The sequence below is a fragment of the Macrobrachium nipponense genome, chromosome 15, assembly GCF_015104395.2.
Source record: "Macrobrachium nipponense isolate FS-2020 chromosome 15, ASM1510439v2, whole genome shotgun sequence".
NCBI lineage: Eukaryota > Metazoa > Arthropoda > Malacostraca > Decapoda > Palaemonidae > Macrobrachium > Macrobrachium nipponense.
This window is the reverse complement of record NC_087208.1, coordinates 71,530,065-71,556,826: the sequence shown is the minus strand read 5'-3', so window position 1 is coordinate 71,556,826 and position 26,762 is coordinate 71,530,065. Positions and strand designations below refer to the sequence as shown.

Here is a 26,762-nt window from a genome sequence, read left to right as displayed (position 1 = left end):
TGTATGAAGACAGTCTGCTTTTTTTTTTTATTTCTTGAGTCCTCTTTAGGTGCTTAATGTCATCTTATGTGGTGCACTGTAGCCTGTAGGCATTATTACTTCAGAGAGTTTGCAGCGTTCCTTCGGTCTAGTATTTTACTTGACCTTCATTTAGCTCCCTTTGTCTTGCTGTCCAACCACTCCAACTCCCTCTTCGCACTGTCTTGATCGCTGATTGGCCAAGAGTAGCCCCAGTGTTTAACAGACTCTTATTCCCGGTGGCTCGTACCGCGAGAGTGACGCGTGGTGCGTGTAACGACAGCTGCAAGTCTCGATCCTGGCTCGAGGGAGCCTCCCGACATATCGATCGTCGCGAGGCTCTGAGGAATAGAGGGCTCTCATACTCCTCCTAGTCTGCTCTCCAAAATGCATGGGCCTGTGGCGAGAGAGGGAGGCCTCGGGCTGGTCGACGGCGGGTCCAAGCTCGGAATCATTTCCCTCAGACTATCGCTGTTACATGCGTGCGAAAGTATGTGAATGCACAATGTATTTCATCGCGCGCTGGAACCCGGGCCTGCTGTCTCTCAGACCCACCCGATCCTCTACGTGCCCATCCCGCACCCGGGCGAATAAACAGGTTTGCAGGAAGGCGGCGGGTGGCTGGGTCATGTCTCTCCCCCTACTGTTATCTCGGGAAGGACAAACATGATCAGATCCTCTCGGATTTTACTGTTATAGATTATTGTGCAGCAGTGACAGATGTAGTACATTTCGTGATTCCTTATCGTTCATTGAACTTTATTAAAAATGATTATACTTTAAAAAAATTAATTTCAAAATATGTAATCTGTACAGTTATTAATGCTAAAATAATGTAAAATCATTATTGTATTATGTTCATATCACTTAGAAAATTGTACCCTTACCCAAATAAAATTATGGATAAACCATATTTTGCATTACTCCTACTAATATTCAACTTTCTAAACCATACCCTACCATGGTTAGCTAGCTAACTGCACTCACTCTTATTTCACCCTCTTACCTATCAGCTATAAAACAAAAAAATCTTTCATTTTGAGGCTTGAGTTGCGTTAGAGCGATAAAGACACAAGTGCCGCGTACCTGCACTCTATTCGCTTCGCTTTGTCTCTCCGGAGTTCCAGCCGGAATTCCATTGTACATTCCAATATTTTACAAATCCTTCAATTTTTTTAATGTTTCGAAACTGACTACTTAGCTCAAAAAAATTAAAATTGATTTCTTCCGAAAAGTGCGTTTGTTCTCTCATTGAGTAGGTTTTTGGGTTTATAAAAAAACGTTTTTCAGTGTCTGGGTTCTTTAAAGCCGAAAATAAATTTGGTTTTTATTTAGTTTTTTTTTCGTCAGGCAGTTCATAAATGAGATCTTGTTTCTTATTTGCTTTTTGAGAGGCCCGTTGAATAAGCACAACCAAGGCCCAGAGTTCTGGAAGGAAAGACTGACTTCGTGCATTTTGAAAACAGTTATCACTTTATGGCTCTTTAGACTTTTCTGGTGTAAATATGTTACATGAAGTCCGTCTGTACCTTCTGTCATATATATATATATATATATATATATATAGATATATATATATATCATATATATATATATATATATAGACTCGCTTATTTAATTATTATATATAAGACTCGGATTATTAATTTATCTAATAATAATTTTTTATAAAATATACATAATGTATAAACATAATATTATATATATATAGTATAGATATATATATAATATATATATAGTATATATATATACATATAATAGTATATATATATATATATATATATATATATATATAATATATAGTTAGTTTAGTAGATATATATATATTATATATATATAGATAGTATATTTATCATGTTTATACATTATGTATATTATACTCAAAGATTATTAGATAAATTAATATCGAGTCTTAGTACAGAATCTGAATCGACATGCAAATATAAAATGAGAATCAGTGACGTGGACAAAGTGTCAACCTGTCCTTCAGTTTCAGCGCACAGAGTAATGTCTACGGAGTCAGAATATCCCTTCGCATTTGACTGTCTTCCCTCAATTAGCGCAAAGGAACGAGCTTGCACGATATACATCGCAATGGCTCAATAATGTCGTTAAATAACTGGATTAAAACGTATTCTTGAAGACGTCTTCACGACTCCAGGATCCTTTGGACCAACCTTCAGCTCCTGAATCATTCCTGGAGAAACGCCTTCTTAAATTCCTAAAGACTCCTGCACTCCAGTATCCTGTGAAGCCGTCGTCAGCTTCTGTCGGATCCGCTTCCCCCGAAGAATCCATCCTGGAGACGAAAGACTTCGAAGATTTCTTAGGGTGAAGCGGATCTGACAGGAGCTGAAGACTTCCTCAAAAGATCCTAGAGCGTTTAAGAATTTAAGAAGACGTTATAATCCAATGGGCGTTTTTCGAGGAATGCTTCAGGAGATGAAGACTTATTCAAAGGGTGTCCTGGAGTCATGAAGACCTCTTCAAGAATACGTTTTAATCCAGTTATTTAACGACTTAATTTTCGTCTCCAAGAACGTGGTCTTCCCCCAAAGAAATCTTCGAAGACTTTCGTCTCCGATTTCTTCTCCATAAAACTCAGTTCTTTAGCATTGTGCCAGAAACCCCAAGGCTGTATACAGAGCCTGAAGAGTGTCTTGAACCCTTAGGAAACCCCAGAAGCCTTCAGAATTCCAGGCTTTCGTACTGTCACCCCGCGGAGTACAAGCAAGAAAGATCCACTTGGAAATTAACTTTATATCTATATATATGTATGTATGTATGTATATGATAGATAGATAGATAGTGTGTGTGTGTGTGTATGTGTGTGTGTGTGTGTGTGTGTGTGTGACCGTGGCAACGGTTTATCTTCAGTACTTCTGATCTTTAAAGCTGACAGCCGTTAGCTCATGTCCTCATTTAGGGCAAATTAGATATGCAATTTAAATGCAACCTAAGTATATTGAAGGGTACAGCCAGAAGATCAATAGAAAATGAGAATCTAAAATGAAATTTTAATGTAAATTTCACTGTTCACGAAATTAAAGGCTAACATATTTCGCGGGCCTTAAGTTTCTTTGTAAATTGTGCAGTTTTTTTTTCAAAGTAGCTGCTCATTCTTTCATTTTTGAATTGTATTTCTGTTTTGTCGTTATTGAACCTGCATACTGTATTTTCAGATGGCCTTGGGATAAAGAAATTTATTATTATTATTATTATTATTATTATTATTATTATTATTATTATTATTATTATTATCATCCATGTAGAGTGTAACTGTTCGTTGTTTCGTTTATCAGCTTTTTGTGCTGCTTACACACCTTAAACTGAAATAGCATTATTATTATTATTATTATTATATTGTTACGGGAGATGAAGAAATGTTGTGAGACTGTATTAGTACAAAACTGCTTCTCTTTCTTCATTTTGTAAAGACTCTTCCTTGCAGAGGTCTAAATTAATTGAGTATTTTTGTCTTGAGTTTCCTATTGAAGGAAACTTTTTTTTGAAAATTAACCGTAATGTGTTTTCAATCCCAAGGTTTAGTTAGAATGCTTGTTATATTAACAATTCCACGGGAATTCCCTTGTTCCCGCCAATTGTCTCCGTGGAGGTTATGGGCGGGAAATGATGTCCAGGGCTCTCTCTCTCTCTCTCTCTCTCTCTCTCTCTCTCTCTCTCTTATGTAAGAAAGTTTCCATATCCATCATCTAGTTTTCACTATCATTCCTGCCTTCCTTTTTATATCATTAGGGTTTTAGCGTTGCCTGTGCACCGGCTCCTCTCTTACCAAGTCGTCTTATGATTTTCCCGCGTCTTTTGTCCACGACTCCCCTCTCCCGACCAATTGACTTAACTCCGCCATCCCTCCTCTTCTTCTTACCCATGTTGGTATTATTGTCTTTCTCTCAGCAGTCGGGTGATTAGTTTGAGATGGAGTTGCATCAAGAGCAAGCGTTATACGTAACATAGGCCTATCAAATCTATTGTACAATAATCGAAATGTTTTCCCTGTTTAAATCGTAAAATAATAATGGTCAAATTTGTAAATACTTCTGTGGACGTGGAATAAACTGCGACTCGCGACTCCGCATGTACCGAATTCACGCACGAAAGTACTGCTTTCTTTTGTGTTATTATTTTTCTTGAAGGGTAACACCAATAGGCCTTGGGTAACACCATTATAGGTCGACTAGATGCTCCGGAGGCGTTGCGGAAGAGACGTTATTAGTAGTTATGAATCTCTCTCTCTCTCTCTCTCTCTCTCTCTCTCTCTCTCTCTCTCTCTCTCTCTCTCTCTCTCAGTCCAGAATCTGTGAACCTCATTGCAAACACATTGGCTAATCTCTGATCTTCAAGAATGCAATTTTTCTTACTGAATTATATGAGAATCGCTTTTAAATTAGGAGAGAATTTGACTTTTCAACTTCAACTTTAGTACCAGACGTAGATTATGATAGTAATACGATATATATATAACTATATATATACATATAGATATATATAATTTTAATATATATATATATATAGACTATAATATATATATATATATATAGATTATTAGTATGAAAAAGGAGGTTAATAATTGATATAGTTACCATCGTTAATATTTATGATATGAAAAATAATGGTGATGTATATTTTTGTGCCCGAAAATTGCACGAACTTTTGTGACACATTTTGTTAACCACATTTTATAAGATTTTTTAATAGCAAATATAATTTAAAGGGAAACCTTTTGCCATTTTTTTCCTTTTCATTATATGAGAATTACGAGAACATTTACTTTTAAATATAAAGTGATGTTATAAGGATAGAATTTGAGACTTTTTTGGCATATACACAAAAATGGATATTAGGATCACATGTTATTTTTGTTTTTGTTTTTACACAAAGCGGAGGTTTACCAGAATTTTAACACATTTTGTGTTTTTGTCGTAGACTTTAATTTCCAGCACAAAATTTACCAAAATTTGCATTTTTTGTCATAACGGATTTTATGAAGATATTTTCATGTTAAGGAATATTTTATTTGCGTGAATGTGTTCGTTAATTTGTTAACATAGCTTACTTGTCGGTGTCTTTAGTCGTTTTCATGCTTGCCACACGTGTTTCGTAATAATGTTTAAACACACACACACGTGTATATATATATGTGTGTGTGCATGTATATATATACATATATACACGTACACACGCTTATAACGACTATGATACGTGATGTTATTATCAAACGCCACGGGGAAGAAAAAAACCGGTGGTAGATCCTGCGTGTCAAGTGTAAATACTTGCTTTCCATCCGCTTGTATGGTCGTATTACTGCCTTGCTTGTACGACTATACTATATATTTTTAATTTTTACCACTTTGCATCAGTCCTCTGCAGAAGGCGTGGTGTAGTAAATCCGACTCTGATCTGGATGTACAACCGTTTTTCATTCCTTCTCAGTAGCGTTTGATTTATATATATAGTATATATATATATATATATATATATATATATATATATATTATATATATATAAAGGTATAAGCCACGTGGCTTATACATTTATTTATGGATTTATCACGTTCCAAACTTTCGTGATTCAGTTATACACACACACACACACACACACACACACACACACACACACACATATATATTATTATATATATATGTGTGTGTGTGTGTGTGTGTGTGTGTGTGTGTGTGTGTGTGTGTGTGTGTAAGCAATTGTAACTACCACAATGCCTCTTAACTTCTCGAATTCTTCAACATTTTGGATACGCTTTTAACTACAAATCGGACGACCCGAATGCAAGAATATAAAGAAACGTTGAGGCCCTTCGCAGGATTAGAACCCGCGTCTAGAATATGAGAAGGAGGTCACGTTTCCTTGGTGACGTCGGTAACGTGACCTCGTCTAATACTGCTCATGCGGGTGCTCATCCCGCTACGGATGTCATGATTCCTTCAGTTCATTTCCTTTGGATCTGAGGCTTTGGGTAACAAGCGGCTCCATGAAGTGAGGCCGATTCGAGAATTTAGAAGTCGTACAGGGCTCCAATAACACACACTTTTCACTCCTATTTGCCTGTTGCTTCTAACTTTTCACTTATGGTGGTGGCGATACTAATAATAATAATAATAATAATAATAATAATAATAATAATAATGGTAAGGTTGTTATTGCAGGCGCAGTAAAATGTTACGATAACCCTAGATATCATTTCCATATTATTATTTTCATTATTATTATTTTTTTTTTGGGGGGGGGAGGGTCTATCACAGTCCTCCAATTCGACTGGGTGGTATTTATAGTGTGAGGTTCCGGGTTGCATCCTGCCTCCTTAGGAGTCCGTCACTTTTCTTATATGTGCGCCGACTCTTCTTCGTGAGTCCTGGAGCTACTTCAGCCTCTAGTTTTTCCAGATTCCTTTTCCTTTTCAGGGATCTGGGATCGTGCCTATGTGTTCCTATGATTATGGGTACAATTTCCACTGTCATATCCCATATCCTTCTTATTTCTATTTTCAGGTCTTGATACTTATCCATTTTTCCCTTTTTTATTATTATTTTTTTTTTTTCTCTCTATCACAGTCCTCCAATTCGACTGGGTGGTATTTATAGTGTGGGGTTCCGGGTTGCATCCTGCCTCCTTAGGAGTCCATCACTTTTCTTACTATGTGCTCCGTTTCTAGGAGGATCACACTTTCTTCGCATGAGTCCTGGAGCTACTTCAGCCTCTAGTTTTTCTAGATTCCTTTTCAGGGATCTTGGGATCGTGCCTAGTGCTCCTATGATTATGGGTACAATTTCCACTGGCATATCCCATATCCTTCTTATTTCTATTTTCAGATCTTGATACTTAACATTTTTTCTCTCTCTTCTCTTCAACTCTGGTGTCCCATGGTATTGCGACATCAATGAGTGATACTTTCTTCTTGACTTTATCAATCAACGTCACGTCTGGTCTTATTTGACGTATCACCCTCCGTTCTGATGCCATAGTCCCAGAGGATCTTTGCCTGATCGGTTTCTATCACTCCCTCAGGTTGGTGCTCGTACCACTTATTATTGCAAGGTAGCTGATGTTTCTTGCACAGGCTCCAGTGGAGGGCTTTTGCCACTGAATCATGCCTCTTTTTGTACTGGTTCTGTGCAAGTGCCGGTCATTCGCTTGCTATGTGGTTTATGGTTTCATTTTTCGTATTGCACTTCCTACATATGGGAGAGATGCTATTTTCGTCTATCGTTCTTTGAACATATCTGGTTCTTAGGGCCTGATCTTGTGCCGCTGTTATCATTCCTTCAGTTTCCTTCTTTAGCTCTCCCCTCTGTAGCCATGTGTCATCGCTGGCTAGTTCTTTAGTCTGTCTCATGTATCGTCCGTGCATTGGTTTGTTGTGCCAGTCCTCTGTTCTGTCTGTCATTCTCCTGTCTCTGTATATCTGTGGGTCTTCGTCTACTTTTATTAGTCCTTCTTCCCATGCACTCTTTAGCTACTCGTCTTCACTGGTTTTCGGATATTGCCCCAGTGCTCTGTTCTCGATGTTGACGCAGTCCTCTATACTTATGGTGCGTTTACTTTTCTAAGATCGCTGTGGTGTGGCTTGTACAGATATCATACGTTGCCAATTTTCATTGTATGGTAATCACATTAGCTTCGTGGAGTCTATTGAAATAGTTTTCATTTCTTGAAATGTCGTTCTTTGTTTGCATCAGATATTTTGAAAATATCTTATTTCGTATATTCTTCGTTAAAACCTAGGTTTCATTAATGAAAATGAAGATATGGCATATTTTTTCCCCGGCGATGCCAGATCTGAGTTTAGGGGGCCTATGATTTTTAAGAGGATTTAAAAGGTCATGGTCAATATCATTAAAGGTTACTCGCTCTCGATCACCCATTGTGAAAAGTATGAACAGCCCAGCCCAGCCCAAGTGACTCCCGTAAACGTCTTCACCCACCACCTGAGGCCAAGGAAATATGCTATAATTTCGTGAAATACTTCATTTTTTAAAAACATCATGAAGGTCCTGTAACTGGTGTTTCGAAGGCTATCCAGAGAACATCTGAAGCAACAAAAGTGTCAGAAATGACTATTCGTAGACTTAACAAGGAAGCAAGAGAGGTGGGAAATATAGTGGAATCTCATGTTTCAAAAAAGAAAAGGGAAAATGAGTCTGTGACTGACTTGGATGATTTTGATGAAAATGTTTCTAAGGTCATAATAGATCGATTGACTTATGAATTTATGCCATTCAGCGTATCTATAACTATTGAAAGAGAAAGAAGGAATAGCTAAATAGAATCGGGAATGAAAAAAAAAAAGTTAACAGGGAAGAAGCATACCCTTTCCCTCGACTTACAAGGTCTAAAGCGAATCCTTCTAAGAAGGATTATATCTGCGGGAAGCATTTAATGGGACTTACCCGTAGATATGACAACTCTGCCTTTGCTACCTGGCCCCACCCTAGCGATCTTACTGTTGGCTCTCTTTCTGAGAGCTTGTCCTCCTGCCTCTGAATTACTGTTTGCTGTCATCCTGAGAGCTGGTCCTCCTGCCTCCGAATTACTCTCATCTGAGAGCTGGTCCTCCTGCCTCCGAGGTACTTCCTTCTTTCAGCAGAGCCGGTCTTCTAGATTATTCCAACAGAATTACCAGAAGGAAGATATCTGTAAGAATAGATCTAGATAAAATTCGACTTATTTTGTCCCCTGCTTTGACAAGAGAATTCCTATTGAGAATTATCTTCATCAAGGGGACATAGCATAACTTGAAGGAAAAAGTTACCTTCCCCTTCTGCAGAGCCGACGGTCTTCCTAGAATTGATTCCAACAGAATTACCAGAAGCGGGAAAGATAATCTGTAAGGAATAGATCTAGATAAACGATTTAATTTGCCTGCTTTGCCAGAGAATTTCTATTGAGAAGTCTTCCATCAAGGGACATTAGGCATACTTGAAGGAAAAAAGTTCCTTTCCTTTGCAGAGCCGGGTATTCTAGATTATTCCAAAACAGAATACCAGAAGGGAAGATCTCTGTAGAAATAGATCTAGATAATCCGGGACTATTTTGCCCGCTTTGAAAGATATTCTATTAGAAGTCTTCATCAAGGGAACATAAGCATACTTGGAGGAAAAAGTTTCCCTTCCTTCTGCAGAGCGGTTCTTATTAAGATATTGCCAAACCAGAATTACCAGAAGGAAGATATCTGTAAGGAATAGATCTAAGATAAACGATATTTGCCGCCTGCTTTGACAGAGATCTTCTATGAGAAGTCTTCATCAAGGGGGGGGGGGCTGGGACATAGCATACTGAAGGAAAAAAGTTCATTCCTTATGCAGAAGACCGGGTCTTCTAAGATTATTCCAACAGAATTAACCAGAAGGGAGATATCTGTAAGAATAGATCTAGATATCCGACTATTTGAGCCCGCTATTTGACAGATATTCCATTAGAAGTCTTCATCAAGGGACATAGCATACTTGAAGGAAAAGTTCCCTTTCTTCTGCGAGCCGGTCTTCTAGATTATTCCAACAGAATTACCAGAAGGAAGATATCTGTAAGAATAGATCTAGATATCCGACTATTTGCCTGCTTTGACAGAGATCTTCTATGAGAAGTCTTCATCAAGGGACATAGCATACTTGAAAGAAAAGTTCCTTCTTTCTGCAGAGCCGGTCTTCTAGATTATTCCAACAAAATTACCAGGGGGAAGATATCTGTAAGAATAGATCTAGATATCCGACTCTTTGCCTGCTATGACATAGATGTTCTATTAGAAGTCATCATCAAGGGACATAGCATACTTGAAGGAAAAGTTCCTTCTTTTTGCGGAGCCGGTCCTCTAGATTATTCCAACAAAATTACCAGGAGGAAGATATCTGTAAGAAGAATAGATCTAAATATCCGACTTTTTGCCCGCTTTGACAGAGATCTTCTATTAGAAGTCTTTCATCAGGGACATAGCATACTTGAAGGAAAGGTTCCTTCCTTCTGCAGAGCCGGTCTTCTAGATTATTCCAACAGAATTACCAAAGAGATATCTGTAGAATGATCTATGATGTCCGACTATTTGCCTGCTTTGACAGAGATCTTCTATGAGAAGTCTTCATCAAGGGACATAGCATACTTGAAAGAAAAGTTCCTTCTTTCTGCAGAGCCGGTCTTCTAGATTATTCCAACAGAATTACCAGAAGGAAGATATCTGTAAGAATAGATCTTAAATATCTGACTATTTGCCCGCTTTGACAGAGATCTTCTATTAGAAGTCTTCATCAAGGGACATAGCATACTCGAAGAAAAGTTCCTTCTTTCTGCAGAGCTGGTCTTCTAGATTATTCCAACAAAATTACCAGGGGGAAGATATCTGTAAGAATAGATCTAGATATCCGACTATTTGCCCGCTATGACATAGATATTCTATTAGAAGTCATCATCAAGGGACATAGCATACTTGAAGGAAAAGTTCCTTCTTTTTGCGGAGCCGGTCCTCTAGATTATTCCAACAAAATTACCAGGAGGAAGATATCTGTAAGAAGAATAGATCTAAATATCCGACTTTTTGCCCGCTTTGACAGAGATCTTCTATTAGAAGTCTTCATCAAGGGACATAGCATACTTGAAGGAAAAGTTCCTTCTTTCTGCAGAGCCGGTCTTCTAGATTATTCCAACAGAATCATCTTCTGGTGTCCCTCTGGTATCTTTCTGGAGGTTTTTTGGTGTCTCTCTCGGCCTGAGAGGTCATTCATTGGCTCTCGCTGGGTAAGAGTTCCTCTGCCAGACCAGGTAGTGGGGAAGGTCCCTGGCCATTGGCTCTCATCCTGAGAGCTGGTCCTCCTGCCTCCAGATTACTGTTGACTCTCATTTGAGAGTTGTTCCTCCTGCCTCTGAATTACTGTTGGCTCTCTTTCTGACATCTTATCCTCCTGCCTCCGAATTACTGTTTGCTCTCATCCTGAGAGCTGGTCCTCCTGCCTCCGAATTACTCTCATCTGAGAGCTGGTCCTCCTGCCTCCGAGGTACTTCCTTCTTCCAGCAGAGCCAGTCTTCTAGATTATTCCAACAGAATTACCAGAAGGGAGATATCTGTAAGAATAGATCTAGATATCCGACTATTTGCCCACTTTGACAGAGATCATCTACTAGAAGTCTTCATCAAGGGACATAGCATACTTGAAGGAAAAGTTCCTTCTTTCAGCAGAGCCGGTCTTTTAGAGTATTCCAACAGAATTACCAGAAGGAAGATATCTGTAAGAATAGATCTAGATATCCGACTATTTGCCCGCTTTGACAGAGATCTTCTATGAGAAGTCTTCATCAAGGGACATAGCATACTCAAAAGAAAAGTTCCTTCTTTCTGCAGAGCCGGTCTTCTAGATTATTCCAAGAGAATTACCAGAAGGAAGATATCTTTAAGAATAGATCTAGATATTCAACTATTTGCCCGCTTTGACAGGGATCTTCTATTAGAAGTCTTCATCAAGGGACATAGCATACTTGAAGGAAAAGTTCCTTCTTTCTGCAGAGCCGGTCTTCTAGATTATTCCAAAAAAATAACCAGAAGGAAGATATCTGTAAGAATAGATTTAGATATCCGACTATTTGCCCGCTTTGATAGAGATCTTCTATTAGAAGTCTTCATCAAGGGACATAGCATACTTGAAGGAAAAGTTCCTTCCTTCTGCAGAGCCGGTCTTCTAGATTATTCCAATAGAATCATCTTCTGGTGTCCCTCTGGTATCCTTCTGGAGGCCTTTTGGTGTCTCTCTCGGACTTAAGGGTCAACCGTTGGCTCTTGCTTGGTAAGAGTTCCTCTGCCAGACCAGGTGGTTGGGAAGATCCCTGGTCATTGGCTCTCATCCTGAGAGCTGGTCCTCCTGCCTCCGAATTACTGTTGCCTCTCATCCTGAGAGCTGGTCCTCCTGCCTCTGAATTACTGTTTGCTCTCATCCTGAGAGCTGGTCCTCCTGCCTCCGAATTACTCTCATCTGAGAGCTGGTCCTCCTGCCTCCGAGGAACTTCCTTCTTTCAGCAGAGCCAGTCTTCTAGATCTTTCCAACAGTATTACCAGAAGGGAGATATTTGTAAGAATAGATCTATTTTCAACCATATAAATGAACATAACCATAGAATAAACTGGAATTTGTCACGTGTAATTTATAGCAGCAACTGCCGGTACAAGAGTCAAATGATGGAATCGGTCTTAATAAAAGAGGAAGCAGGTAATGGAACATCTCAAAAGGAGCGTGGATTTCAGATGTCATCGACGAGGTTTTCATTCAACCAACGCTTAAGAAGATTAAAGGAAGGTTATCAGCGTGGGTGACCTAAATTGGCTTACTTGTGGACGGATCTCCTGGTATAAAATCCACCTTTTCTGTAAACTTTTCTCATCATATACCGAAGAGAGAGACAGCAGTCTCTGAAAATATAGTACTTTTCTCTATATCATTTTGGTGTTTTTATGGGCTCCTTTTTATTATATATATTATATATATATATATATATATATATATATATTATATATTTATATATATATATATATATATATATAATAAAGGAGCCCATAAAAAACACCAAAACCATAGAGAGAAAAGTACTATATTTCAGAGACTGCTGTCTCTCTCTTCAGGTATATGAATGAGAAAAGTTTACAGAAAAGGTGGTATTTATACCAGGAGATCCGTCCACAAGTAAGCCAATTTAGGTCACCCACGCTGATAACCTTCTTTAATCTTCTTAAGCGTTGGTTGAATGAAAACCTCGTCGATGACATCTGAAATCCACGCTCCTTTTGAGATGTTCATTACCTGCTTCTCTTTTATTAAGACGATTCCATCATTTGACTCTTGTACCGGCAGTTGCTGCTATAAATTACATGTGACAAATTCCAGTTTATTCTATGGTTATATATATATATATATACTATATATATATATATATATATATATATATATGATAGTATATAAAGGGAAAAATTAAACACTCAGGACGAATTACTACTTAGTTGAGTATTCTTTCTCTCATGGTTCCGATATTCGCATTAGTGGTGCAAATGACCAGTTCTGATGCTAATTTGTATGCCTAGTGCCCTTTTGCAATATATTTAGAGCAGTAGATCTTTTCTTAGTCTTCTTCTCCTCCTTCTTCTTCTTCTTCTTCCGAACCTAATCCCTAGCAACGTCGTCGACGTTTTCAATTAGTTTATTATTATTATTATTATTATTATTATTATTATTATTATTATTATTATTTGCTGTTGTTTGTTTTTCCGTTTTTTGTGTTTTCATTCAGGGGATTTCTGCTATTGAACCAAAATTATTATTATTTATTTTTTTTTTCTCTATCACAGTCCTCCAATTCGACTGGGTGGTATTTATAGTGTGGGGTTCCGGGTTGCATCCTGCCTCCTTAGGAGTCCATCACTTTTCTTACTATGTGTGCCGTTTCTAGGATCACACTCTTCTGCATGAGTCCTGCAGCTACTTCAGCGTCTAGTTTTTCTAGATTCCTTTTCAGGGATCTTGGGATCGTGCCTAGTGCTCCTATGATTATGGGTACGATTTCCACTGGCATTTCCCATGTCCTTCTTATTTCTATTTTCAGATCTTGATACTTATCCATTTTTTCCCTCTTTCTCTTCAACTCTGGTGTCCATGGTATTGCGACATCAATGAGTGATACTTTATTCTTGACTTTGTCAATCAACGGGCCGGCATTCTCTTGCTATGTGGTTTATGGTTTCATTTTTCGTATTGCACTTCCTACATATGGGAGAGATATTATTTCCGTCTATCGTTCTTTGAACATATCTGGTTCTTAGGGCATGATCTTGTGCCGCTGTTATCATTCCTTCAGATTCCTTCTTTAGCTCTCCCCTCTGTAGCCATTGCCATGTGTCATCGCTGGCTAGTTCTTTAGTCTGTCTCATGTATTGTCCGTGCATTGGTTTGTTGTGCCAGTCCTCTGTTCTGTCTGTCATTCTCCTGTCTCTGTATATTTGTGGGTCTTCGTCTACTTTTATTAGTCCTTCTTCCCATGCACTCTTTAGCCACTCGTCTTCACTGGTTTTCAGATATTGCCCCAGTGCTCTGTTCTCGATGTTGACGCAGTCCTCTGTACTTAGTAGTGCTCTCCCTTCTTCCTTTCGTGTTATGTATAGTCTGTCCGTATTTGCTCTTGGGTGTAGTGCTCTGTGTATTGTCATGTTTCCTGGTTTTCTGATCTATGCTGCGGAGTTCTGCCTTCGTCCATTCCACTATTCCTGCGCTGTATTATTATTATTATTATTATTATTATTATTATTATTATTGGAATTTGTATGTGAAGGCTAGCTCATACCCACCGAAAAGTCAGAGGGCGTCATCAGAAATTGGAATGGCCTTGATTTTTGAGAACGCTGACCTAGATTGAAAGCTAGAGTCGTTTTCCCACATAGTAGGTCTGTGATGTTTCATAGTTATTGCTTCGTGCTTTTGAATTTTTTTTTAGTGAATATGATGGCCGGCATAGTGCTGTTTTGGAAGGTCTGAAAATGTTGGGAATAATATCAGCTTGTTGAAGCTTGCAACTAAGTTTGTGAGATGGCAGACGTAGTTGGTGAAGACTGCAATCCTCTTTGGCGGACGTTCTTGCTGTAGTGAAAGGTGCACTAAGGTGCTTCCAGTATGGCTACCCATCAGATAAAACACAAAACTCTAGGCCGATATATTTCTCGTTTACACCTTGACGAAACCTTGACCTTGTAGATGGCGGTCACCCAGACAGAGGTCTACACTGAAGTCGAGATGTGGATTCACTCTTCATTCGGTGCTGTTTGAAGTCCCCTTGGCTTTCGCATGAGGGGCGGGAGTTGAACATGAGGGCCACACTGATCGTCTAGACTCTTTAAGGGTCCTAAGATTTGAGAAGCCTCAGTTTCGAGGAAACTCTAGTCGGCCTAATACGCTCTTTCCTAGGCTCGTTACTGGTGATATGAAACCATGGAACAAACCCAAGGAAATATCACTGTAGTGTCTGGGATGTTTTGTGCCTTCATGCATTCATTCATGCACCGAGGAGAAGGGTGAAGGATGCGACTCGAACGAAGGGCTTCCATGTATTCAGCACCTCAGCAGGATTCAGGTGCAAGTGGTAACGAAATATCCTTCTTCAGTATTTCATCGACTTTATAAACACAGGCCGATACACTTGAATATATAGGTTTCATCTACTGAATAATAATAATAATAATAATAATAATAATAATAATAATAATAATAATAATAATATCCTTAGTTTGTATCCAGTTAATGCCAGGATACTGTACTAATGAATGGTTTAACATCGGCCCATTCCTTTCACTTTAATGATGTTTGAATCGAATATACAACGTCTTCCTACTGTATCACACGCAATGTATCACCCGGAGAATATTGTACAATCGTGTTCCTAGTTGTCCCAAATATTTTCGAAACAAAATAAGTAACCCGGACTCGGGTAAGAGTTTGAAAAAGGTAAACCGTCCGATGTTGCTTCTCCATCTCTGTTGTGATCACATCTGTGGCACGAAGCGAGAACTCGCCGGAATGCTGATAGGATGAAACAACAAGAGCATGGCGAAGAAACAAGTCGTTTGGAAACAGTGATCAGAATATGAATGGATGAGATCTGATTAAAAGAGATTTGATGAAATCCCGTATTGTTACAAGAAGACTCGTCAGTTATGTCATAGTTAGCCTCGGTTTTTGAAGGAGGCGAAAAAACGTTTGTTCTCCCTTCTCGTAGTTCTCATCCCAGTAGACCGTGGGTCTTCCTCCGACTCTTATGGTGTCCACAAGCTGCCCTCCGGACACTGTCACATCCCGGGGGACGTGCGCAGATGTCCAAGGATAATTTCTCCTTTTTTGGGGTATCATATCTCGCTCCATTCTGCCATCTGACTCCCGGTATTCTTCTTTATTCTCAAATCGACAAAATCTGTTGAACAGTTTCATCAGTTGACCATGACCCATCCCCGTACAGCAATGCAGATCGTACTGGACCAATATGTAACCTTATTTCTGGTTTAATCTGACTTAAATCTTTTTGAATTCCAAATTTTATTCAGTCTGCCCAGATCTGATTTGACTTTTGCAGCCTTGCACTCAAATCCATCCCAAGAGAACCTGTAGTGGCTGTCATTGTTTATTTAATGTTTGAAAGACGTCGCCTCACGAATCAATATATATGTACATATATATACTATATGCATATATAGTATATATATTATATGCATATATGTGTATGTACACTTATTTATGTATGTAACTATCTATGTATGTATGTGAAGTGCTTTTACTGTGATCTATTCCAAACCAGCAATCCCATAAAACTATGCTTCTTATGTTTTATTAGATATATATATATATATATATATATATATATATATATATATATATATATATGTGTGTGTGTGTGTGTGTGTGTGTGTGTGTGTGTGTGTTATATTTGTGTAATATATGTACGTGCGGTTTATACATTTGGTGATGTGTTGTGCATGAAAGTAAATGTAGGGTCTAAATTTGATTATATGTAATGAGAAGCGTTGAAAAGATGGGAAAATACATTTCAAGGAAGCGATGTATAGCAAAATGGTTTCGTAGTTGATTTGATCGTGCGGGAGAGTTTTGAAATGATCCGTGAAAATGTGCTCATTGTGACCAAGTGTTTGTTTCTTTGTTTGCCGTTTCTGTTGGATGGTGTGGATGTGGACTGTACGAGAACTGCCCATTTCGTGAGGCCCGTGAGTTAGGAATTAGTCATCTTCCGGAGTCAACAGCCTTTGCTCCGTAGGGGGTTAGTGCCTCCAGTACACCTCGAAGGCATTGCTTAAGGTTCTTGTAGCGTCCCCTCGACCCCTAGCTACAACCCGTTTCATTCCCATTACTGCACCTCCTTTCATATTCTCTCTCATAACAATCGTCTGATATTCTATTCTGTTCAACAGCCTGTGTCTATTCAGTAATTCAGTAAGTCGTCAGGATATGGTATTCGAATAAAAGGCAGGTGGCATATGGGAAGGGGAGGGAGGTGCATACCTCGGCTAGGTGGTTCTCAGAATGGCTTTAGGTCAAGGCCAAATATTCGTATAGGCTTTGCAAGCGTTCATGAAGAAAGTGTGGGCAACTTCTCACAAACCTGTATTGCAAGTCATTGTAGAAAAATGTAGCTAAAAACGGCGCCAGTTTTCGATCATTGACTGAAGGACTTTTGCTCTGGTTTTGATTATTCCACACGCAGGGGGCAGTATTGTCAAGAAATGAAGCAGTAGCAATTATTATTAGTTGAATAACATTCAAGTTCCAATGTTGTGTTGAAAATGCCCAAAATGTTAAATTATTTCACATGGTGGGTGTTTTTCTCCTAATGATAGAAATGAAGTCGAGACATTATATATATATATATATATATATATATATATAATATATATATTACATATACTATATATATATATATAATATAGTGTGTTTACAATATACATGAATATACTATATATATATTATATATATATATATATATATATATATATATATTATATTTTACTCAGAAATTACCTACACTACTTCACTGTTTATATATATTCATACTACTGCTCGTATTTGGCATTTTGAAGCCCTGACATTCCCCAGTTATATAGGATGTCTTATTAGATCTTACTATTATGAATTTTCGCAAAAAAAAAAATGTTCAGCATTTAGAGGCAATATTTAAAGGCAGATTTATGGTAATGATCTCAGTTTTGTTTATTGATTGTGGTGTATTTTAAATATTTGACCTATTTTGGTTTTTGACATTTCTATTGATGAGCCTCGGTTATTTAGATCATTTTTCTACACGTGAGTGTTTGATTTTTTTTATTATTATTTTCTCTCTTATTATGGTCTAAATCAAGCGAATTGCAATTATCATTTTATTTTATTAACATCGTTAACGTTCGCATTTGTTAGTTTCACTCTATGGAACCTGTCGTATTGATTATGTATTTGCATTCAGGGGTAAATATGTGTTCGTTTTGACATTTTCCTCCACACTTTTAAATCATTGTATTTTTCTTTTACGTTTCTTCTCTATTTGACTGCTAATCAGATCTATATTCCCACAAAATCGTTCAGTATCGCGACCTCGTGTAATATGTTGTTGTCTTAGACATATCTTTGGAAAAATGCAGTCCTCTATCCTAGCAGTTCCACGCCATCATAAATGAGCGTGGGTTCCACAGTTATAGTCTTTTCTAGATGAGTTGTTTGGATAACATAGCCTCGTTGTAGACAAAATCTTTAGAACGTCAAAACCCCATTGGAAGATACAGTTTTGTTAAAACGATGTGAAAATTGTGCCCAGTAATATACACACACACACACAATCTTTGTTTGAATCCTGGGTAAGTTTAGCGCGAAAAGTCGCGTTAAATGCTATCCTCTCCACAAGTCGAGGATTTTACTGCTCTTTATTTTAGCGCGCGGGATTTGAACGATAGTTAGTATTCTTCATTCACAGTTATATCTTCTCTGACGTTACATTAGGAACGACTGGAATACTCAGATGTATGATGTTAGCCATTTTTGTTCAGCTTGCGCGACGTCATCGCTTAATTTCAAGTAGATTAAATGTCAACCTTCCGAATAGCGTGAAGTAGCGCAAGACCCCAAGCTCGAAAGGTTGCCTAGAGCTTGTGAAACCAGTCTTGTGATTGGCCAGCTACTTTGACCAATCAGGGATAAGGAGTGTGAATTTATTGCGTGTGTATAGGGGTGTGTCCGTTCTCTCATGGGGTTAGGGCATGTGGGCTAGTATTCTCTCTCTCTCTCTCTCTCGTGCAAAACATTGTCAGTCATATTACTATCAACAAGAGTACCATTTTTGAAAAGAAGAATGCGTTGCTTGTTCATGGCAATTAAAATTTTTTTTATGGTCCAAGTATACGCGAAAGTTCTGCGCTTTTGCATTCTAGAATTTATATTTGCAATATTATATATATACATATATATATATATATATATATATATATATATATATATATATATATATATATAATTAATATTTTGGGTTATAAAATGGAAGGTATGATGACATTGAAATAGTAGTATGTCTACAAAAATACGTGTAGTACCATTTGAATTGTTCATATGTTTTATTATATATCAATTGTGTGCTGAAGTACTTTACAAAGCTTTAGATGCGCTGTGGACCCTCCACTGAAATTAGACTAATGTACATTTAATTTTTTCTGAAATGTACAGCACAGAATAAAAACTATACGATGGAGTGTGTACGAGTCATCTTGGTCTTTGACCATCTTCCAAAAACACGCGGGACTTTGTTTATTTACATTGATGACGTCATCCGGAAGTTTGTAACGCCTTCTTACCCTTCAGGACGGTGATAAAAACTAGCTGACTTGCAATGCAATCATTGCTTGTCAACTTCGCGCACGTGCTCAACTGTATATGCATAAGCAACTCTCATCGTGTTTAAATCAACACTGTTTGGCGAAGGTACAAGTTTGGTATATATATATATATATATATATATATATATATATATATATATAATGTTTGTGTTTGTGAATAAATGTTCTCGAACAAGTATTACGAAGACCATCTTAACGATTTCCAAGATTAAGCGACTCTGTAATCTTAACATGTGCCGCATTTTTGGACTATATATAATATGGTTATTCGTACGTTGTTTTACTCTGTTCTTTTCCATGCTGCACAGATGTAAGAAGAAAGAAGTTATGACTCAAGTAAAGCTCTAATTTGTCGACGACGCAGCTGATAATTCAACGGTACCAGCCATCTTAATGATTTTATTTTTTCATAGGTAAAACTGGGCTCTTATCGTCGTATATACACCGCCAGATATAATAGCTTGGTTTCGGGGATTGAAGTATGGAAATTTATAAGAATTTTTTTTACCGTCGATGGAGTCATTTTAATGATTACTTTGGGTACATCCATCAGTAAATTAGCCCCGATTTTTTTTTTATATAGGAAGGGCATAGAGGAGAGAGAGAGAGAGAGAGGAGAGAGAGAGAGAGAGAGAGAGAGAGAGAGAGAGAGAGAGAGAGAGAGAGAGAGATATGATGCGCTTCAGTTTCGCGCGCATTCTTACCGGCTGATAATGTTGTCAAGATGTCTACAGTACTGAAGTAATGAACGTTATAATGAAGAAAAACACAGTAGTTTCCCCTTGATGGTGAGAGTATCTTTCATTACTATTAAGAGCGTATCGCATGCTGGAGCTACATCTCTCAAGTAGTTATGTTGCCATTGTCTTTACGGCCAGCACTTTATGACAATAGATGGCCGTGGTGGGAGTAAGAATACCTTATCGATACATGATCGTTGTTGTTTATATGTAATTTGTTTGCTTAGAGTTTAATACTTTTGTCACAGATGATGCCTGCGCAAATTTTGTATTTAAAGCAAGATGTCTACGCCGGACTGGTAAAGCGTCGCGCGTCCCGCCGGTGCATGTTGGGAGTCAAGATGCCCAAGCCCGCCAGATTCGCATATTTGAATGATTTTTTCGGTAGAAAAGATGAAAGTAACATCACGTTTTGTCAACTAGTTTTATTTTCCTGAACCTTGTGAATTATCCCAGTGTGTTTGCGTAATAAATATAATTTTTGTTTTGATGCTTTGTGTATGTAGCAATACTGACCTCTTGCGGCCAATTGTCGAACTACGATGCCATTATGGCCGATGTTTGGAATTGATCTGTGAAAGGTAGATGAAAATCCCGTGTTTTCAACGCTTGCTAATGCGTTTTTGAGTCAAAATCGGTCATCTGTGTTACGTGCCGGTATCAGCCTGTTGATCGGTAAGGTTCAAGCTGCTTAATATAAGTCAAATTGGATGAAGTGAGGAGAAAAGGCCAGCCAGCGGAGCTTTATTTACTTCACACACACGCTATGGAGTCAATCGTCGACACTTTATTGTGTACAAATGTCACGTCTCTGTTACTATCTCTGTTTACAAAGGAAATAACCAGTCATAGGTGTAACTGAAGCCTGGTTGTGAATGACTTGGATCTTCGAAATGTGAAGGGCGGTAATGAAACCGCTGTTAATGTGGCACGTATGTTCTTGTGTTGTTGCGGTGTTGTCAAGGGTCGTATTTTGTTCCGGGTCAGGACCTCGAAATAAAACCGTGCAGCCCTTCAAATATGACTGTACTTTCCCTCGTGTGTCCGGAAACTTTCTCATTGGCGAATGCAGAAGTCATCCGGGCGGTAATAAAGCGTCGGAATCCGAATAATATTTAGTTACAAAGTAGAAGTCAGCCTTGTTGAACAGTGTTGCCATAAGCTGTTCCTGGAGTTTTCGTCGTTGCTAGTTGTGTCCAGGTTATGTGTTTTTGTCCACAGGAGTTGTTATGAAATGTTTGTTTTGGCTTTTGGGGCAGGAACGTTCTTGGTTTCATTATTTTCGGGCATTATCCTTGCGCAAAAAGTGGCAAAACCACCTCCATCTATCTACCTGCAGCATTGAATGTTGTTGGGTGCGTTGAACTTGCTGCTATGGGTTTTTTGTTTGTTTGGTTGGTGGGAGCTATGTTGTGACTTGCCGGGGTTCTTACATAAGTTTTGTTTAAGGGGGTTTGGGTTGAGGGTGATTCTTTCCTCAGAAGGTGCTTTTGACAGTTGCAATTGTTAAGTCTAACTACTTTCACAAATTGGTCTAAGTAAGCCCTGGGCTTTCATTTCTAGGCTCAGGTGTTGGTTTTAGGCTTTCTATCAGTTGGCCTCCGAGTTGGAAATGGATTAAGTTATTACAAGTTGGCCTAATAAGAAATGAGAATATTATTTATATATTTTATATCCCCATCTTTTGAAATCTTTTAGCTACCTTAGGCAGAGACCTCACCTTCAAGGTTAGGTCTAGGTGCTTTTCAATATGCTGATTTTTTTCTTCTTCTTTTAAGAATGGACATATAATGTAACATAAATTGGACATATAATATAACAGTTTCTTATATTCAAAGGCTGTAAGGAAAAAACTTGTTAAAAAGTCTGGAAGCTCAATGAGTCTGGGTTAACAAAGGTTAGGCCTAACCTATTTGGAAGCTTCTTATTTCCAAGTTTGAATTTTTATGATACAATAAAAAAAAACAGGAGATATGTTGACCAACCTGATTAAATTGAAAGTATTAGGAAATGAAGATGAGTTTCTGAAGGATGTTGTGGCTTAGGCCTAGTTGCATGCAGATGGTATAGCTTAGCTGGGGTCACATTGTCTGTTAATTAAACGCTTGCCATGACTATTTTAGCAGGTTGCCATAAGGATGGTTTTATACTTGGAATGTGATTAATTTCAAATTTTATCCAGGTGTGGTGTGGTAGACTTCTTTGTTGTATCAGAATAGACAGGAACATTAATTTTATTTGAGATGTTATCCGTTTACTTCCAAAATAATAATATTTTCAGAGCTTTTCAACATCTATGTATATGTTATATACATATATGTTTTGTATATATGCAGTTTTGTATATCTATAGTAGGAAAAGTTGAACACAACCAGTTGCACGCTGTAAATACATCACTGACGTGAATGAAAGTACTCTCTGACATTATCTTTCTGTTGAAAATTTGGACATTAATGAGGCTCTCCATCTTGGTTTTATTTTATATATATATGAAAAAAGATTCCTGTATTACGACGAAATCCACATGGTGACCTTAACTTTGTGTTTAAGTCCGAGTCATTACAGTTGTGTGTGTGGGTATCATTATTTTCAGTTAGATATGGGCATGATTATCATTACTAATCAAAACAATCCTAGTCCATGGGTCTGATTACGTTATCATAGATCATAAAAAATTAGATAACTCATTGTAATCATATTCATAGCATAAAAAAAATTACTCAGCAGCAATAATCATAATCAAATCATTTTTTTCTTGACAATATTCAGTGATTAAAAGTGATTATTGTATTGTAATTTCCATAAAGCACTGGAAAGCTTAGCACCATCTTATGTTTTTGCTTGCTTGTCTCCCATGATATATCAGTCAAATGCACACAAAGCCTATATTTACATGTTTCTGTAGACTTGAAATGTAGGTCTGGTAAAAATGATTCCCATTAAGCTTGTGTTGGAGTGCAACCAAGTGTATCCAACTCATAGCAAATTAGATATTAAGTGAGATAACTTATAAGAATCATGTGTGCAATAAGTTCTATATTTTGCAGTGAGGAATTCTGTTTTCATTATAGCTGTGATCATTGAAGTAAATTTCTAAAGTCATGTATTACGTAGTGCATAACAAAAACAAATAAACGCTCTTATACACAATGTATGTTTTAATACCATATGCTAGTAAGCTATTTAAATGGTTATAGTACTGTGCTCAAATATGGGAGAGTGCACCTTACAGATGTAGTTTTGTTACCTACTTAGTGTACTTAATCATTGCTAATCATATTTTTTTATAATGACAACAAATGTGATTGTAATCATAATCGAATCATAACCACTTTTTATGATCATGCCCATCTCTGGTCTTAAGTCATGAAGGCCCCGTCTATTGTTGTTATTATTATTATTATTATTATTATTATTATTATTATTATTATTGAATGATCACTAGAAGTCATAACAAGGTTTGGCCTGTTTGATCAGGCCTTTATTTATATTCCTTACGGACTATGGATGATTATGCTATATATATATATGTATATATATATATATATTTTATATGTGTGTGTTTATATAGGTACATAAAACCTGTCTCTCTAAGAGGCTTTGAACAATATCAAAAAATGCATTTTTGCTCTTGTAGGACACGATGATGTCATGTTCATATTGATTACATAGCAATTCAATGAGAATCGGATTATTGCAAATGCCTTTGACCATTGAAATTTCCAGTCAGCTTCAACCACTTTTTTTTACTTCATTTCTAGTTATTTCCATTTTTCCATGCTTGCAACATGCTGCACTCTGCCATTTTCTTGTTTCCTTAACTCTGGTGCCACAGTCAGTGTTGTCTATAAGGTATATAACAAGAGTTTTTCTTAGACCTGTCCAACTATCACAACACAATATCCCACTCCCTTGAGTTCACCCCTTTTCTGCAACAGCCACATGGTCATTATCCTGACTACTATTTCTTTTATTACCTTTCCAGTGTTCATAAGCCTTTTTGTTATGTTGATTTTCAGTCCTCTCCATTTTACTCTTCCACCTTCTAAAATTTTCCATTACATAATCATTAGATTCTGGGGTTAACAGTAGGTCATCTGCATATTGCAGCTCCTAGGCCTTTCATTGTGGCAGTGTTTTGTACAAATATCATGACAAAGAGTCATCCTGTCATTTAATAGGACATGTTTTCTTTTCATGGATAAGTGAGTAAATGCAGTTTATCTCAGATTTGCCTATAATATGGTTAAACAACAGGTGCAATGAAAAGAGACAAAATAATTTTTTTTCCTATTGCATAAAGTAATGCAACTATTTGAAGGTTCTGAAAAGTGGAACAGGATATTTTTTAAACATGTTGGTAAATGAGGGTTAGCAGCTTGTGTGGAAGTACTCTCACGTTTTTAGGTTATGAGAAAGTACAGTGCTGTAGTTCACTTTTAAGTCATGAATTTGTTTCCTGTAAAATTTTAAAAAGGAAAACAAAACCAATAAAACTTGCTCAATTTATAAATTTAGGTTTTAAGAATGATTTTGATCATTGTTTTGTAGATCAAATTCATAAGTTGCCAGGAACCTAATGTTCTTTTGTGTTTTTTCAGGTGGAACAACCACAATCAACATAATTCGCAGAACAATTGGTACATGGATCCGCACAAGACAGGTGGGGGCATGAATCAAACTCCGCCCCCAGCACACAACATGCCGGGGCCACCTCAGCATCCAGCTGCTGCTCCTCAGCACCCAACCACCATGGCCCAAAATATGCCACGACCAATTCAGACTAATTACGGCATACCTCCTCGCCCAGCGCACACTGGATCACCGACTCCTATGCCTGCCAAGCCCACAGTTAGCCCTACAGGCCACATGGTGCCTAAACCACAGAATCCAGCTAGCCTTAACCCTAAACCCATGGTGCCTGGTAATGTCCAGCAAGTACAACCTCCCAAGCCCCAGCAACAGCAGCAAATGCATCCTGGCATACAGATAAAACCAAACCCTCCACCGGGGGCAATGACCAATATGGCACAGATGGCCAAACCTAACCAAGGTTCAGTGCCTCCTGTGGTTAGTTCGGCTGCTCCTAAGATGGCATCACCAGTGATGCAGCAGTCCCACCCTCAAATGCAGCAGCAGCACCAACAACAGCATCAACAGGTCCCTAAACCACCTACATCACAGAATGCTGGAATTCTTCCCAAGCCAGCAACAACCCCGCCTGTTTCTGTACCAGGAGCATCACCCCAGAAACCACCTACTCAGTCACTGCCAGCAATGACTCAGCAGAAACCAGTTCAGCAAAATATAGCTCAGGCTAAGCCTGTGTCCACAGCCATACCTTCAGGAGCAACAATAACACCAGTTGGCCCTAAACAGCCGCATACACCGGCAGTATCGGCCCCTCCCTCACTACAGGCTCTTCCTCCCAGACCTTTCAATCAAACACCAGTTACACAAAAACCACAACCTCCACCCCAGGCTAAACCCAGTCCACCGCCAGCAACCAACTCCCCCGTAACTGTTACCCCCATTGTCAACACACCAGCATCAGTCACACCAGTTGCTAATATACCAGCTACTGTAACTCCAGTTTCAAAGCCACCACAAGTTGTTCCCACACCCAAACCTGCCTCCTTGAATGTTCCAGCAAGCACAGGAGCTCCATCAACAACAACAACAACAACAGCTGCTGCAGCTTCAACACCAGTTGCAAGTCAGGCATTACCACCCAGTGTTTCACTCACTCCAGCATTGGTATCATCCACCCTTGCCCCTTCACAGACACCTGCAACTCCAGCTGCAAATCCCACACCTGTTTCCCAGACAGCAACCCCAGCTCCACCTCCTATGGTTGCTTCAAACACACCCAAACCCTTGTCTACCCCTACCCCTGTCTCAACAGCACCTCACACAGAAAGTGCCACACCTACCCCTCCAACAAACACTCCTGCACAGAAACCTGCTGACCCTGCAAAACCCTCTGAACCTGTTAAGCCAGTAGAGCACATAAAGGTTTCAGAAACTACCAAACCCACAGTAGATGCGACAAAGACTGCATCAACTCCAAGTGTGAATGGGGTACCTGTCAAATCTCCTGTTAAACCATCTGCTCCTACTCCAGCAAAGCCCACAGAAACAGCAGCTGAGAGCAAGTCGCAGACGGCCCCCACAGCAGCCCCTAAAACAACCCCTCCTGTCAATAAAACTATAGAAGGAGCCCTGCAACAGAAGAAGGAATCCACCTTACAGACAAGTGCCAAGACTGCTGGAGAATCTAACGAAGCTAGAAATAATCATACTGTACCTGAAGATGTGCCCGAGGTGACTCCAAAGAAGTCTCGGACACCCAGAGTGAGTTTAGTTTACTGCCAAATTGTTATTTATTTTGAACTAAACTCTTATGAATGTTAGTATTTTGTAGATTTTAGTTTGCATTTCTAAGAAACTAGGTATGAAACTTGATAGGGAATGTCAGGTTTGTCATCTGTGTAAAAATATTGAAGCAAAATAGAAACCTGGGAGACTTTTTGTGGGGGGGATAGTTTTGCATTAGAGTAAAAAATGTAAGCTACAATTTA

At 38.4% G+C, this 26,762-nt stretch overlaps 1 protein-coding gene across 5 annotated transcripts in view; it reads left to right on the top strand.

The window, feature by feature from the left end:
• Positions 1 to 26,762, top strand: part of LOC135195047 (uncharacterized) — a 190,636-nt gene that overhangs the window by 130,459 nt on the left and 33,415 nt on the right. For 4 of the 5 annotated variants that reach the window (XR_010310053.1, XR_010310054.1, XM_064221378.1 and 1 more), the window contains exon 2: positions 24,783 to 26,535. Coding sequence is in view for 3 of the 5 variants with exons in the window: in XM_064221378.1 (XP_064077448.1) it covers positions 24,783 to 26,535 (1,753 nt within the window). In the remaining 2 variants the exon portion in view is untranslated. Of the gene's footprint in view, positions 1 to 20,697; positions 20,857 to 24,782; positions 26,536 to 26,762 lie in introns of those variants that run through there. The other variant, XM_064221379.1, reaches the window with a different exon arrangement.